The sequence below is a fragment of the Natrix helvetica genome (genome assembly GCF_964273705.1).
Source record: "Natrix helvetica genome assembly, chromosome: 4".
Taxonomy (NCBI): Eukaryota; Metazoa; Chordata; class Lepidosauria; order Squamata; family Natricidae; genus Natrix; species Natrix helvetica.
Genome location: NC_138550.1, coordinates 153,764,367 through 153,781,218, shown reverse-complemented (window position 1 = coordinate 153,781,218; position 16,852 = coordinate 153,764,367). Strand labels below are relative to the sequence as shown.

Below are 16,852 nucleotides of genomic sequence, written 5' to 3'. Positions count from 1 at the left end.
TTCAAATCCCCACCATTGTCACCCTTTTTTAAACGTCCACAACCACCTCTTTTGATTCCTAAGAATTCCAACATTGAGACAAAATTATACTCTGTTAAATCTACCTAAATATGAACATTTGCTTAAATAGGAAATCGGGGTAATTAAATATTTTCAACTGATTAATCAACTTAGCAGGGCACTTTTAAGGAAGGTTTAAAAAAAAACACAAGATGGGACCTATGATTGAAGGCCTATGACTTAAAAGAGATTGTTTGTTAATGCCTCAAATAATAGGTTCATGATCAGCCGCAAAGTAAACATTCTAACCTATTCCTGACTGTGGTGTGAATCTGCTGGGTGAATGGTGCTTGTTTGGACCCTGTTGGTTAATTGCAGGACCAAATCCATGGCTTATTTGATGTGCTGTGCGAACTCGGTCACCAAGTTGCTTCTCTATTTGAAGGCCATTTTAGATGAAGTGCAAGGAAGCAGAACTGCCCTAGAAGACCAGAGTGAATTCAGATCTGGGAAGAAAGGGGAGACAAGGGTGTGTTTAGCCTTTCTAATCCGTTGTTTCCTACAGGTTTTTATGATGCCACACCCTTTTGATACTACAGACCGTCTGGTTGCATTTAGACTATTATTCTACAACTAGGAAATAACAGTACTGGGCAAGGATATGTAATTATATATGTAATAAACCACTTCTATATTTCTTCAAGAGTAGGAGAACACCCATAAGCTCAGAACTAGCAATCTACCATTTTAAAATATCCCAGAGCAAGTTAATTTTAGAATTAGTACTTTGTAATTTTGAGTGGGCTGCTGCATCTTTGGAGGATTTCTTTGTCCCCATATTTGATGAGATACTGTCTAACTTGCAGTGGTTTGTTTGTTTTTTTATGAGCATATATCTCTCCCCTCCCCAATTCTGGCAAAAGGGATGAAAAGGAGCCTTAGATCAAAGCTGCGAGGAACAAATATGTACAAATCCCCAAATATGCAAAATAAAGTTACTCTTTATGATGTGTAGGGTGATTAACTATGTTTTCAAATCCTGCTCTGGCAGAGAGTACTAATAGCTATTGTTTTGTCTAGAGGCATTTAAAAAAAAAAAATCAAGAATTTGAATTCTTTTCCCTGTTTTGGTGAACTGATCCAACAGCCTTGGAAATAATGGCTGCATCTACCTTTGACTATCTGAAAATGACCCCAGAATTAAATGGTGTTGAACCACCACAATGTAGTTCAAAGCAATCCAGCATGCTTTTACTAGGAGCATTAAATTGTATTACAGATGGCAACCTCTGGCCAGGATGGATGAACCTTGGAAATACTAAGCAGGGTTGGATCTGGTTAGCATTTGGATGGGAGGCTAGCAAAAACAACAACAGCAGCAGCAAGGCTGCAAACTTTGAAGCTAAACAACAAAAGCAAATCAGGAGAAAAGATGTCAAATGAAAAGAAAAGATATCAAATGATATCAGTATTCCTACTAGGTAAAATGTAAGCCGGTTTAGTGTTGTGGCTAAGACATTAGGCTAGAAACCAGGTGACTGTGAGTTTTAGTTCTGCCTTAGGCACAAAGCCATATGGGTGACTGTCTGGTTGCATGTACTGGGAGCCTGGCCAGCAGAGGGCGTTCAGAGAAGCACCTCTGATTGGTCCAGGCACGCGCTCCAGCCGGCAGGAGAATTGGTTGAATTCTATTGGTTCGCTGTCTGACAGCTGCAAGTATAAATAGCTGTCAGATGGTTCTTGTTGTTCGTTCCTGTCAGCCTGTTGAAACTAATAAACGTGTTATTAATACAGCCGCCTCAGTCTCCTCAGTGCGAGATTTAACAGTGACCTTAGGCCAGTCGCACTCTTCCTGTTGGATATTAACACTAGCTACCATGGTTTCCACTCTGGTCCTATGTTCCGGCGGGAACAGAGGTTTAATCTGATTGGCTAAGAGGTCTGACAGCTCCCTATAAAAGGAGAGCTGTCAGACCGAACGGTTGCTGGATTGTACATACTTGTCTGTCTGAATAAAAAGCTGTTGTTGCGTTAAGCCAGTGTCTGCCTTCTCAATGGCCGATCTAACACTTCCAGCCCTAGGAAGGAGACAATGGCGAACCATTTCTGAAAACTCTAGCCAAGGAAACTGCAGGAACTTGTCTAGGCAGGCTCTGAGAATCGAACATGAATAAACAGAAGGGAAAAAAAGCACATGTTAGCTATATATCGTCACCATGTCTTCAACTGCCCAGACCTGGGATTTCCTGAGGATCATATACTAACATAAAGAGCTTGTAAAAATAGATTCCCATCCTACTTCACTCAAGGTCTTACTTCAAGTATTGGGTTCCTTATCTCCTGGGTTCTTAGTCCTGGGATTCAGCCGGTTCGGACCAGTTTGGGTGAACCGGATGCTAATTTTAAATCTGGTTCGATGAACCAGTAGTTGCAAGGACTGTCTGACCCCGCCCACCCAGCCCCACCCTGCCCCTTCCAGGAGTCTCCACGTGGCCCATTTTGGATGCCAGGTAAGTGCAAGGCCCGCATGGAGGCTCTGGGGGGGATGAAAAATGGGCTTCCCAGAAATTCCAGAAGTCCGGAAATGGGCCTGTTTCCAGGCTCCGGAACACTTCCAGAGCCCAGGGGAGGTTGTTTTTGCCCTCCCGGAGGCTCAAAAAAAGCCTGGGAATGGCGGAAATTCCCCCCCACCCCGTGCGCCATGGTGCAAGAGGATGAGTAGGCCACACCCACCATGACCACGCCCACTCAGCAACAGGGCAGAGCACCAACTGCTAAATTTTTTGAATCCCACCCCTGCCTTCAAGCAACAGTAGGGTATCTCTGGTCTTCCCAAAGTGGTGATCTTTAGCTTCTATTGTATGCAGCCAGTTGTACTAAGGATGCTGGGAGTTATAGTTTAACATTTCCACAGAGATCCACATTGCCCTCACTTGTATTAAGGTGCTTCGTGTTTTCAGCTTCTTATTCTTTGCCATCTCCTCCTTGTGGTTACATAAGAATTCTAGGCTGATTCCTCTTTTAACTCTGCACCCAGATTCTGCCGCTTCTCCTCCTAAAATGTTTTCTTTTCCTTTCACCTTTCATATCAGAAACAAACGGCTTCAAGAAAGTGCAACATTACTTGTTAATATTGTGGATTTAGAAGTAGCTCTCACTGATTAATTAACAGAAGCATTTCTTTGTTAGGCTTTAACCCCCCTTTTCATAAAAGACACAGTGGTTCCTTGTCTTAATTTTCTTCATGCAAGGACTTGTAATGTTAATTAATATTGATTGTAATATTAATTAATATTGACTTACTCAAAGTCACCCAATAAGCCAGGGTGGATTTTAACCTGCATCACCCTGGCACAGCTTAACCACACTAAAATGATTCTCACAATAGATTAACATCAGTGGTGAGATTCAGCCAGTTGGCACCTATTCGGGAGAACTGGTTGTTAACTTTCTAAGCAGTTTGGAGACCCAGTTGTTGGAAGAAATCTCCTTTTGTTTTTTTCCACTTTACAGGGTTAAACCTGTAAGGAAGGCAGGAAGGAAACATTCTGGTGTTGTTTGTAGCCTAATCTTTATTGCCCTGCTTACAGAAACTGCCTCTCCAGTTAACCCTTATTACATTGTAACAGCTAAGGCGAAGCGCCCATTGACTTGAGTGATGTTGAGTTGGACACGCCCACACGGTCACATGATCACCGAGCCATGCCTACCCAGCTGGACATTAGGGCAGAGAATATTTTTTTTTGTTAAATTATTTGAATCCCACCACTGATTAACGTGTATTAATATACTTACTAGTTGATTAACAATTTGGGGTCCTTTATCTACAAATTAAACCGTTTGTCATAGATATAATAGTAGTTTCCTGTCAGATTCTAAATTGTAGCAAATCAGTTGTGCTTAGCTATACATCACAACAAAAGTGATGGTTAGTTCAAAAGATAACTTCATTTCTTCTTTTTTTACAATGCAAGTTATTATATCAAATCCTTTCATTCTGTTAATACTCTTGTCATAACCGTAAGTTCTAAGAAACTTCAATTCCACAGTGAGCGAGGCAGTGAAAAATATATCTATCTGTGGTATAATCAAAACTCTGCACAACTCCATTGTTACAGCACATCTTTTTCAATAATCCCAGTATAAAACATGAAATTATTACCAACATACATCTAACTATCCCCTCTCTGGACAAAAAGCCACAATGATATTTTTTTTAAAAAGATAAATACTAGAAGTAAAAGAAAAGAATCCTCTGTGCAAGAAATCACAGGCAGGTGGTAAGTTAATTGTCCTTTCTAAATATCTTTTTTTGTTTAGAGAAATGTGCCCAATACTGATAAATGAGATCAAAGGCATCTTGATACTGCTCCCTAAGATGTATTTGTTCATTGGGCCAGTTGTCATATTTGGGCCTACATATCCATTTTCTTGACATATAGTAGTTCTTGACTTATGACCACAATAAAACCAAGAATTTGTGACATAGGTCATGACCGTTGTAATGGGGCACCCAAGTGATTGAATCTAATTTTACAAAAAAAAATGTAGTGGTTGTTAAGTGAGTACCATAGTCACTAGAGAATATGGTAGCTGTTAAGTAAATCCATGTATTCCCATGGGGTTTGTGCCCAAAACAAAAAGGCTGGAAACATGCAAAAAGAACCTCTCATAAATTACTGTCATATGACCATGGGATGCTGCAAAAAGCTGTAAAGGTGAGCCAGTTGTCAAACATCTGAAATGTGGTCATGTCATCATGGGGCTATGTAAGGATTGCCAACTCCAGAACTGTTATAATTAGCTTTCAGGGGGTCGGATGTAATTTTGAAGAATCACTAAGTATTCCATTCTTTAGCAAGGAGTAATTTTACTGTAGTGCAGTGAAAAAGCTTGAAATGTTGTTGGTTTGAGCTCCAAGCTTGGCCAGTTGGTTGCAAACATTTCATCCCCACGCGAGGAGATGTCTCCAACATAACTACCAACTTGAGTTACTAATATTCAAAGACATTTCAACCATAGTTTGAAATCCTGTTGCCAGTTTTCAACACATATTTGCTTATTGAAGATCTTGGTCACCTGGTCAAATATTACTCTTAACTACCAAATTTACTTCTTTCCCCACTGCTTGACTGCATGTGCACCTCCAAAGAGAACCACATAGCATGCAAAATGCACGCGCTCCATTTTCCTCGTACTAGCATACTATGTTAGATTTATTCAACCTAGTCACTTCAGATATCAAGGTCCATGGGTCTCAATTCCCAGAATCCTCACCTATAGCCATGTAGATTGAGGAATTGTGGTGTAGAAGGTGGCCATGTTGGTGAAGACTAGCCTAAGGTCATATGGTGGCCTTTGTGCTTGTCAATTATTTGAACCTGACTTCAAATCTGATCACAACAACAGCTTTTTAATGGGTTGTATAAGAAGCTGATATAGTTTAGTCTATATCTAAACAAAAAATATTTGGTATTCTGAAATGTTAAATCTCTTACTGAATTGCGTCATGAGTGAACCTCCGCTTTTTCATTCTAAAATCTCTCTCCATCTGTTAATCAGTCAATCAATCATGTTGGAATAAACTTGTATGAGGATAAGTTGTCAATTCTGGAATACTGCTTGAATAAGTAATAGATTTGTCCCAACATGAATTTCAGCTATAATTTTGACATAAATCATTATACTGCAGAGAAGAGACAGTAGAATTTAATTCCTGTATACCTATGATGGTGAACCTGTGCACATGTGCTGGAAGTGGCATGCAGAACCATCTCTCCGGGCTGTCGCCCATTGCTCTTTCGTGTTCCGGTGCACACATGCTTTAAGCTAGGGATGTCCAATCTTGGCAACTTTAACCCTGTGGACTTCAACTCCCAGAATTCCTGCTTTACATCCTCACTCTCCTTTGTGAACATCCTCACTCTCCTTTGTAGTTATAGTCTGCCTGTAGAATTTTGAGAGTTAAAGCCCACAAGTCTTTAAGTTGCCAAGGTTGGACATCCCTAGTTTAAAGATTCAAATAGGTGTATTTGCACAGAAGAGAGGATTGCTGATCATGATATCAAAACTGGTCTCTTGGCCAACAATGGGGATGATTCTTAGGTTTTATCAACACTTCTAACAAAAAATTAACATACAAGTTAAAAATGCAAGGGAGCCAAACCCTATCCTTGCTTCACTCGTTTTTAATGAGGGTTTGAGTTTCAAAAAGTCACAGTAGATTTCCACAGTGTATTCTTTCCATGCAGTTTCATAATCAGTATCAAAACTCATCACTGATAGAGGGAGCATCCAATTTCTCTCATAACCTATCTGTAGAGATCAAATCAAAAGTTGCCTTTAAGTCAATGAAGGCAAGAAGGATGATATCCTGAAGGGGATTAATGCATTTTTCTGTTAAATCTTGAGGAATAAAACACTGATCTAGTGTCAACTATTCCTCCCAAGGTAGTGCTCTCAGCTTGTTATTCCACTGAGATATTGTCCTGCCTCATCCAATATCTACTACTTTTGCCTCCCATGCTCAGCCAGCTGATAGAGTGAATACTCATCAGATTCCTTCTATCTCGTTTTTATCTAGTACTAGCTGGATAATCTGGCGTTGTCCAGGTATTTATTTATCTCAATCCTGTATTAGACAGGAAAAGGAATGCATTATATGTATAGTGTTGGCAATACTTAAATTAGTTAAAAATGTTTTCCCTGTGCCCCCAGAAGAGTTAAGAAAAATGATACCACCTTATTGTTTTGCTAACTGATCCATGATCATTTGGTATAGGTTTTTTCTGACCTTGATTTAGAACTGGCTTCTTGTCCACAATACAGGTGAAACTCGAAAAATTAGAATATTGTGCAAAAATTCATTTATTTCAGTAATGGAACTTAAAAGGTGAAACTAATCTATGAGATAAGACGCATTACATGCAAAGCAAGATAGTTCAAGCCGTGATTTGTCATAATTGTGATGATTATGGCTACAGCTCATGAAAACCCCAAATCCACCATCTCAGAAAATTGGAAAATTACATGCAATCAATAAAACAAGGATTGTACATAGAACAATATCAGACCTCTGAAAAGTATAAGCATGCATATGTACTCAGTACTTGGTTTGGGCCCCTTTTGCAGCAATTACTGCTTCAATGCGGTGTGGCATGGAAGCCATCAGCCTGTGGCACTGCTGAGGTGTTATGGAAGACGAGGATGCTTCAATAGCGGCCTTCAGCTCTTCTGCATTGTTCAGTCTCATGTCTCTCATCTTTCTCTTGGCAATGCCCCATAGATTCTCTATGGGGTTCAAGTCAAGCGAGTTTGCTGGCCAATCAAGCACAGTAATCCCACAGTCATTGAACCAGGTTTTGGTGCTTTTGGCAGTGTGGGCAGGTGGAAAATGAAGTCAACATTCCCAGAAAGCTTGTCTGCAGAAGGAAGCATGAAGTGCTCCAAAATCTGGTAGACGGCTGTGTTGACCCTGGTCTTAATGAAGCACAGTGTTCCAAAGTCCTGTTGTTCAGTGGTCCAAAGTCCTCTTTTCTGATGAGAGCAACTTTTGCCAAAAGCACCAAAAACTGGTTCAATGACCATGGGATTACTGTGCTTGATTGGCCTCTCCATTCTTCCTCCATACTCTGGGTCCTTGGTTTCCAAATGAGATGCAAAAGTTGCTATCATCAGAAACGAGGACTTTGGACCACACTTTCAATGTCTTTTCCTTTCTCTGCCTTAAGCTAAGACAACCAAGACCACCGTGTGGTGTGGAACAGCAAGCTGCTTAAGAAAATTACAGGAGCCCGTGTTGCTTCATTTCTCCTCCCATTTGAGCCTTTTCTCCAGCATCAGCACGTCCAGAGTTGCCAATAAAAGAACAACCTTAAACCAGTTGACTGCTCCTTAGTGAGCACAGCAAGCATAAAATTGCTGTCCAAGCATCCTGCAGGTATCTTAACCAAGGTCAAAATGAAGTGAAAAGGCATCACCATTATCACCCCACTTCCTTTTAACTGAGATAGGGCAAGATGATATGATGACTTCTCAAGCTTCACATTAATTGGATCAGGTCTCTCAACTACCATTAAGATACTTTGGGCAATCCTGAACTTGGATAAAGCTTCCCAGCATGGGTTGGCTAAAAGTGAATGTCATCATCACTATCCCAACAGGTTATAACCATGGACAGTTAAGATTGATGCCCTGCCTTACGGTCACTTCCCCCCAGATTTTTTTGTGGTGGAATGGTAAATTTGCCTTAAATTTCCCGCAATCAATTCTAAGTAGCAAATGGGCATTTACATTCTTTATATCCCAGTCCTGTCTAGTTCCTAATATAATTAACAGTAATATCAAAGGATTGCCTTTGGTAAAAAGGAGGTTGAGGAATGAATGAGCCTGTCTTTTTCCTAATATTCCACAATCAAAACGCATTCTTGTAAACATAGAACAGAAAGGACATACCTCGCCTTCTTATCACATTTTATGAGTTATCTTGTTATACCTGTGGACCAGTGGGAGGGAGGGGATGGTTTTGTGATTGCTGCCACTGCTTGTGCAAATGGAGCTTTGCATGTTCACCCACTGCTTGTGCAAACTGGTTCCCAATAGTCCGTGGACCGGGACCAGGCCATTGGGACCTGATATACAGTATGTGATAACCCGAGACAAGGCACAAAGATCACACAGCCAGCTGAGAGTTCAAACTCCCCTTTAATGCTCCAAATGTTCTCTCAAATGCGCCCACATTCTTGGCATATCCCAGAGGAAAGTGCACACACACACACACATGACAGCCTCTGGCTGCGCCCAGTCCAGCAAAACAAAGCAACAGGGAAATGAGTCAATGAAACAAGGAACAAACAATGAACCCACAAACCAAGGAACAAACAATGACTCCAAAAAATCAGGAAGGAGGCACTGAGTCCACAAGTAGGGGAGAAGCAAGCAGTGCTGCAAACTCCAAATGTCTGAACTGGCACACCAAACTACCAATTCATCATTTGTTCCCGATAAATGCCCCTCCCCACAGCATCTCCCTAAATCTCAGTCCCCAGGTTTGCCTTGTGAAGAGGGCGGGGTGCTCTCCTCCCGAGTAGTCAGGTTGGCCTGCGCTGTTCCTACCTCCTCTCCACTCTCCATGCTTGGGGATCAGGAGGGGGCAGTCCTTGCTCGTTGCCTGAGTTCTGTTGCTCCTCATGTCTACTGCTTGCCCTCTCTCAGTCATCCTGCCCCCATTCCTTCCTACTAACAAGCCGTCCCAATCCTGAGGGGCCCTGGGTTACCTCAGTTTGCTCCTCCCCACATTCAATCCGAAGCCAACAAAGTTGCCCCCTCAATCTCTGTCGGCTCTAGCTCTGGCTCATCCTCCTCAGATTCAGGCCCCTATGGGGGGCATGACACAATATTTTCATCCTCAGGAAAGTATTGTTTGTTCTGTAGACTTATAGTAGCACCATTGTGCTTTGAAACTGTATGGTCATAACATCCCAAAGATGCTTTTCAAAAGACAACTGGACTTCCTAGTTTCTCTCCCCCACCAAATATATATTTGCTTCTCATTCAAGAAGTTTCTTCAGTTCTGGCTGAATGGTCAGCAATGGAAGGATTTATGTTCCTTGGGAGTCATCTGGTCATTAGCACTCTGAAGGTCGGTTATGGGACAACCATGACCTGGATAATTGAGACTCTTCATAAACATATATGGCCATAATTTTCAACTGTTTCTGGAAAAATGTTGACTTCTTCTTATTCCAATACACTTCTTCTTCTGTCCAATTTGATATTGGTAAGCACAGGTCATTGGGTGCTTTAATAAGGCCCATTCTCTCATACATATGACAACATATGTCAATCATAATAATGATGTTTCATTTTACTCATCTGCACACATATTTGTTTCAGGGCTGGTGCCTTTAGTACCATCCATGGAAATCCATGAATGCCTCTTCCTGAGAGGATATGACAATTTCTAGAGAGAAAGCGGCCTCAGACAAATTTTTCACAGATACACATTTTTTTCCAGTGGTATCTTTTGCTTTATTGGTACGAAGGCTCAAAGTAATGGTAGATGGTTCCCTAAAAGAGCAGGGTTCATGTTTGGAGAGTCTTGTATCACTAGGAACCTACTGGCAAGGTTTACAATATTATGGTTCTTTGAAAAGTCGACAAATGCAGAGGAATAAAGTTTTGTCTTCTGGTGTCTATAGTAGACTTTGGGAGTTGGTTGTAGTCAGCGGAACTATCTGCCTATATCCATGATGGCAAACCTATGGCATGCGTGCCACAGGTGGCATGCAGAGCTCTCTCTGCGGGTGCGCAAGCCGACACCCAGCTCAGCTCCACCACGCATGTGTGCATGCCTCCTGCTGGCGAGCTGATTTTCAAGTCTTCGCTGTGTATGGGTGGGGAGCGGGGCGTATGTTGGAGACACATTGCATTCACACAGCGGGTCATACGCACATGCAGAGGGTGCGGGGAGAGTGGGGTGTGTGGTGTGGGCCCGTTTTTGCTCCCAGGAGGCTGCAGGGAGTCCTACTAGGCCCAAAATGGGGCACAGGGGGTCGCGCGTGTATGCCCAGGGGAAGGGGGTTCGCGTGCGCATTGCATTATGGGTGCTTTTGGCATGTGACAGCAAAAAGGATAGGCATCAGTGGTCTATATATTTCTCAGGCAACTACAAGTCTTTTGCCCTGTTGCTTGAATTGACGCAACAATGTGGACATGGCATGAATAGCAATCAGATACATTTGGTTTTTGGTGTCTCTTTTAAGAGTGAAGACAAATTTACATTAAGCTATTTGCATTCCCATATATCACTTATGGCACAATCTTCTGGATCATGATTTTCTGTGGATTGTCCTTGTATTCCTGTGGACAGAAATATTATTCATTTCAGTCCATTCTTCTCCTATGCAAGAGAAGAAGAAAAAAACATTTTTCTCGTACCACGTTTGGCAAAGTTATCATAGTTTGTTCCATTTCTCCAGTCAGCTAGGGGTGTTTTACTACTTTCTTCCACCAAAGGAAATCTAATTGTATGCTTTGTGCTTCATGTTATCTTTAAAAAAAAAAAAACCACACACAAACATTAAAATTTAAAATCTTCCTTTACATGTTTACTTGTCAGTCATTTTAACATACTGATTTCTTATCTGAAGTTAGCTTGGATTTATTTTATTTTTTTCTTCTGCAGCCCATGGTTAAAAACTTTCTAAAAGCCATACTTAATTTGCATCTTCGAGTGCAAAACCTGGTCTCTGATTGGATTTATCTTTGCCTTATTGATTTAATGAACAAATAGTTTCATCTGTTGGCAACCTGTGCCATAGGTATATTATATTAGAAGTAAGTGCTTTGAATTGCTAAGGCTCATGGGAATAGTGAGTTATGTTCTTTAAGAATAGATATCGCATACATCATAAAGCTTCAAAAAAGAGGCTGAAAATCTGGGTGCGTCTTATATACCGAATACACCAAATTTTTTTGCCTCCCGAAACCCCGCCCCTTTCACCAAAATGGCGTTGCATAGCTCCTGGGGGCTGGGGAGGGCAGAAATGAGTGAAAAATGGAGACTTTTCTGCTCATTTTTGCCCCCACCCCCATCCCCCAGGAGCACTCTACAAGCCTCCAATGCATGCCCTTTTTTTGACAAAAAACAGACCCATTTTCGCAAAAAACAGGTCGTTTTTTGCCCCCCCCCTCACCCTCCAGAGCACTCTACAAGCCTCCTAAAGGCTATTTATGCTCTTTTTAAAAGGGGGGGGGCGCTTTTAAAAAAACGGGCTGTTTTTGAGAGGTCTGCAGAGTGCAAAAACTTCTTTTTTTTTAAATTGCCCCTTCAAAATCTTGGTGCGTTTTATACTCCAGTATGTCTTATACTCTGAAAAATATGGTACTTTTTGATGTTTTGCTGGGTTATTTTTCACTAAAGAGAACAGGTGTGCACTTGTGAGTTCCACCAAACTTTTCAGTGTTTAGAAGGTTGCTACTGAAGTACAAGTAGTTCTTGACTTACAACCAGAATAGAGCCCAAACCTTATATGGCTAAACGTGACATTTGTTAAGTGGGTTTTGCCCCATATAACAACCTTTCTTGCCAGAGTTGTTAAGTGAATCACTGCAGTTGTTCAGTTAATGACATGGTTGTAAAATGAATCTGGCTTCCCCATTGACTTTGCTTGTCATAAGGTCGATCATTTGATCACATGACACACACCCCCCCAAGGATACTGCAACCGTCATAAATACATTGACAAGCATCCAAATTTTGATTACATGACTATAGGGATGCTGCAATGTTTCTAAGCGTAAAAAAATGGCCATAAGTCACTTTATTCAGTGGCGTTGTAACTTCGAACAGTCACTAAACTAATGGTTGTAAATTGAGAACTACCTATAGTGTGAAAATACAAATTACCATCGATGTGAATATACAGATTAGCACTGATACCTCAGTTACAGGTAAGTAACCATTCTTATCTCTATCAAATTTTTTCTGTGTATCCTTCAGAATCCTTCAGCTGATGATGTTACTTAGTCTCGTAATGAAACGCTCAGAAACCAAATTGAAACAAGCTTGGAGAACAAAGCCACTGCCAAAATCTAAAACCTGAGCTACAAGTATTTTCTATTATTTCATCCTTCAGAATTTTCTAAATCCTCTGACTGGAAGCTGGCAAATGCAGAGCAACACCTTGTACAGAGACAAAACTTGCCACCACTTCAGAAGGTGAGTAATGGTGTGCCTTTGCTCACTCTCCATCTTCCCTCGGTGTTCACTGGATAACCTCTTCATAGCTGAGGCAGGTAGGATTACTCACTGATTAGAAATGGTTGAGAATATTCGTGGTTTGGGTTGTAGGTTTTGGCAGGGGACTGTTCTCCGAGCTTGCTGTTTAGCTCCCAGATGTTTCATTATCAACCTAAGTAACATCTTCACCAGGAGTTTTGGCCTCTTTCAGCTTCTTCTCTGCTTATCTAGGTTCTGTGTGGTGTTGTGGTCAGTTGGTCCAGTAGTGGGATTCAAAAACTTTTGCTACCGGTTCTGTGGGCATGGCATGGTGGGCGTGGCATGGCTTAGTGGGCATGGCAGGGGAAGGATACTACTAAATCCCCATTTCCTCCAGATCAGCTTGGACTCAGGAGGCAGAGAATAGATAGGGGCGGGGCCAGCCAGAGGTGGTATTTGCCGGTTCTCTGAACTACTCAAAATTTCCACTACTGGTTCTCCAGAACTGGTCAGAACCTGCTAAATACCACTTCTTGAGTTGGTTGCATGACCAGCTGTTTGTGGAGCACTCACTGATTCCTCTGTGGGAAGAACTGAAAGGAAGTGAACAATATATGTTGTAAGAAAGCAACCTGCTTGCTCCCTTAACAAGTTACTTGAGGTCCCATGACTTTTAATACAATTGTAAGCAATGCATAGCCCTCCAGATATTGCTACACTTCATGATCACCCAGTGTGTGGTAATGAAGAAAGTTCAAAAGCCTCTAAAGTTTTCACACCTCTGCTCTAACTAGTTAATTATCTTATTGGTGGTTCTCACTGATAAAGACTTTATATATACTTCATGCTGATAAAGAGTTTATGAACCATCAGATGGATTTGTAATTGGCTGACAAACCATACTCAATGAGTAGTCCTTAATGGTACTACATCTACACGGAGGGAAGTAAACAGTGGGGTACCACAATGTTCTGTCTTAGGCCCACTACTCTTCAATATCTGCAGAATACCTTCAGATGAAGGAATAGAAGGGGAACTTACCAAATTTGAGGATCAGAGGTGGTATTCAGCAGATTCTGACCAGTTCTGGAGAACCAGTAAATGCCACTCTGACTAGTCCCACCCCCATCTATTCTCTGCCTCCCAGATCCCAGATGATCGGGAGGAAATGGGGATTTTGCAGTATCCTTCCCCTGCCATGTCCACCAAGCCATGCCCACCAAATGTGAATCTTACCACTGTTGCGGATGATACTAAACTGGCAGGAGTAGCCAACGACCTAGATGATAATCTCAAAATCCAGATGGATCCAGGTTTATGCTAACAAAATGAAATTCAGTGTAGAGAAAAGTACAAAATGAAATTCAGTGTAGAGAAAAGTAAAGTCCTACACTTAGGCAAGAAAAACTAAAAGTACACCTATAGTCTGTGTGAAACCAGAATTAATAGCATTAACTGTGAGAGGGATCTTGGAGTCTTAGTGGACAACCAATTAAATATGAGCCAACAGTGTGCGATGGCAGTAAAAAAAGCCAACACAGTCCTAAATTGCATTAGGATTAATGCAATCAATAATGTAATCAAGATCGAATGAAATACTATTACCATTCTATAAAGCCTTAGTAAGACCACACCTAGAGTACAGAATCCAGTTTTGGTCACCACACTATTAAAAGATGTTAAGACTCTAGAAAGAGTGCAGAGGAGAACAACCAGGATGACTGGGGACTGGAGACTAAAACAACTGAAGAACGGTTACAAGAACTGAGCATGGCTAGTCTAGTGAAGAGAAGGACCAGGGGAGACATGATAGCAATGTTCCAATATTTGAGGGGCTGCCACAAAGAGGGGGGGCAAGCTATTTTCCAAGGCATCTGAAGGGCAGACAAGGAATAATGGATGGAAATTGAACAAGGAGAGATTTAACCTGGAAATAAGGAGAAATTTCTGACAGTGAGAGCAATCAACCAATGAAACAGCTTGTTTTTGGAAGTTGTGGGAGCTTCATCACTGGAAGCTTTCAAGAAGAGACTGGACTACCATCTGCCAGAAATGGTGTAGGGTTTCCCGCTTAGGCGAGACTTTGGTCTAGATGACCTACAAGATCCCTTCCAATTCTGCTAATCTGTTAAATCTGTTAACTTCCTGCATAAATTTTACAAATTCCAGCACTGCTTTTTGGGAATTGACAAGATGGAAATATTCTATGAATGGATTCTAGTTGAAGGCTATTCAATCAAAGTTTGTATCCATAAGTTTTTTTAAAAGTGCCATAGACAGGCAAATTCTTACTTCTAAGCAAGCCTAGTCAAAAAGTTTTCTAACACTGCTCTTCATGGAACACATCACACAATTTTGATGAGCCATGATTGACAAATGTATTCTCAGTAAAGGAGAGGGATTTTTTTCTATTTTTGTCACTTAGCCATTCTATCTGCTGTGCAGGTAGGAGATATAATTCATCACAGTTGAAGGAACATCCATGTGCGTGTGATTGGAGGCAGAAGAAAGGATATTGCATCCGTAGATGGAGTCAATCATTTATTTCGCCCTACTAGAGACTTCTTTTTATAGCGTCATTCTGGGCCCAGCTAAAAGAATATATGGCAAAAATGAATGAACAAAGCAGATGGTGGAATAGAAATAAGGACCACTTAATTCCAATTCCTAGTCTGTGACATTCTGGGGACTGAGGGGGAGCTGAATAACATGGGGCTACAAATGTAAACCCATTTGGGACCAACATGATGTTGATGTTACCCTTCAACCAGAGGTGGGTTCCTACCGATTCGGCCCGGTTCGGCCGAGTAGGTAGAAACTCGGCTGGCCATGCCCCCGAACCAGTTCTATTGTAGGTGCCGCCATCTTGTTTTTTTTTAATACTGCACAAGCGCACATAGCGCGCATCAAATAAGTGTGAAGCGCATTCCTGGACGAACCAGCAGTAACAGAAGCCAGAACCCTTCAGCCATGTCCGACTCTTGGTGATTTTATGGGCTGGGTCTCTCTACATCAGGGGTGTCCAAACTTGGGAACTTTAAGACTTGTGGACTTCAACTCCCAGAATTCCCCAGCCAGCATGGGTTGGCTGGGGAATTCTGGGAGTTGAAGTCCACAAGTCTTAAAGTTCCCAAGTTTGGACACCCCTGCTCTACATCTTCCAATCTTGCACTACTTCTTTGAATTGTTCTATGCTGTGGCTGGTGTCAGCTTTGACGGTGTCCAGCCACCGTGTTCTTTGGTGGCCTGGGTGCCTTTGGCTGCTATTTCTTGCAAACGTAATTGTTTTCTCCAGTGAATTTTCCTACATCATCATCCTCTTTTAACAACCTCATAATCCCTTGCTGGCCGGATGCCCTTCTTATTTCTAATGCAGAGGGTTTTTTTCAGCAGATACATTCACATTGTGCAAGAGAAAAAAATATCTGCCTAAACCTAGGATCGAACTCACAGCCTCCTGACTGTGAGGTGAGAACTCCACCTCTAAGCCACCACACCACTCAAATGAATTCTCCTGCATGACATGGCCAAACTAAGTGAGATGCAGTTTTGAGATTTTGCCTTCCAGTGACATATCTGGTGTTATGCAGAAGGATTAGACTGGAACAATGGTTTCCTCAGTTGAGAATTCTGCCTTTAGCATTACCCAGGCCCCCATTTTGACCCAGAATCCCTTCCAGACACTGTTCTATGGCTTATCCTAGGCATCCTTGCAGACAACCTAAAGAGGCAGCAAATTCCCAGGTCTTTAACTGATGAAGACATTTTTATTAGCATAAAAACCTACAAGCTTTTCTTGCCTGTGATAGACAAACAAGATCAATGTGTGTACTTAATGTTGGACAGTCATGGTGAGATTCCTTTGCTGCTTCATCTCAAGAAGCAAAAATGTCTTGGGATCATGGGGCATATATGGGTACTTACATCTACTTAGGACCACAATTGAGCCCAAAATATCTGTTGTTAAGTGAGACATGTGTTAAGTGAGTTTTGCCCCCATTTTACAACCTTTCTTGCCACAGTTGTTAAGAGAAGCATTGCAGTTGATAAGTTAGTAAGCCGGTTGTTAAGTGAGTCTGGCTTCCCCATTGATTTTACTTGTCAAAAGCTTGCAAAAGTGCCCTGGGACAC

General features: G+C 41.6%; 1 protein-coding gene across 2 annotated transcripts in view; it reads left to right on the top strand.

Annotated features, from left to right (window-relative positions):
• The window catches only part of SAMD12 (sterile alpha motif domain containing 12), a 315,705-nt gene that overhangs the window by 271,866 nt on the left and 26,987 nt on the right, over nt 1-16,852 (top strand). Inside the window, exon 5 of one of the 2 annotated variants that reach the window (XM_081950862.1) lies at nt 12,639-12,721. The exons of the other annotated variant lie outside the window; for it this stretch is intronic. Within the exon in view, the coding sequence (XP_081806988.1) occupies nt 12,639-12,721 (83 nt within the window). The remainder of the gene's footprint in view (nt 1-12,638; nt 12,722-16,852) is intronic. 2 annotated transcript variants of the gene reach the window in all.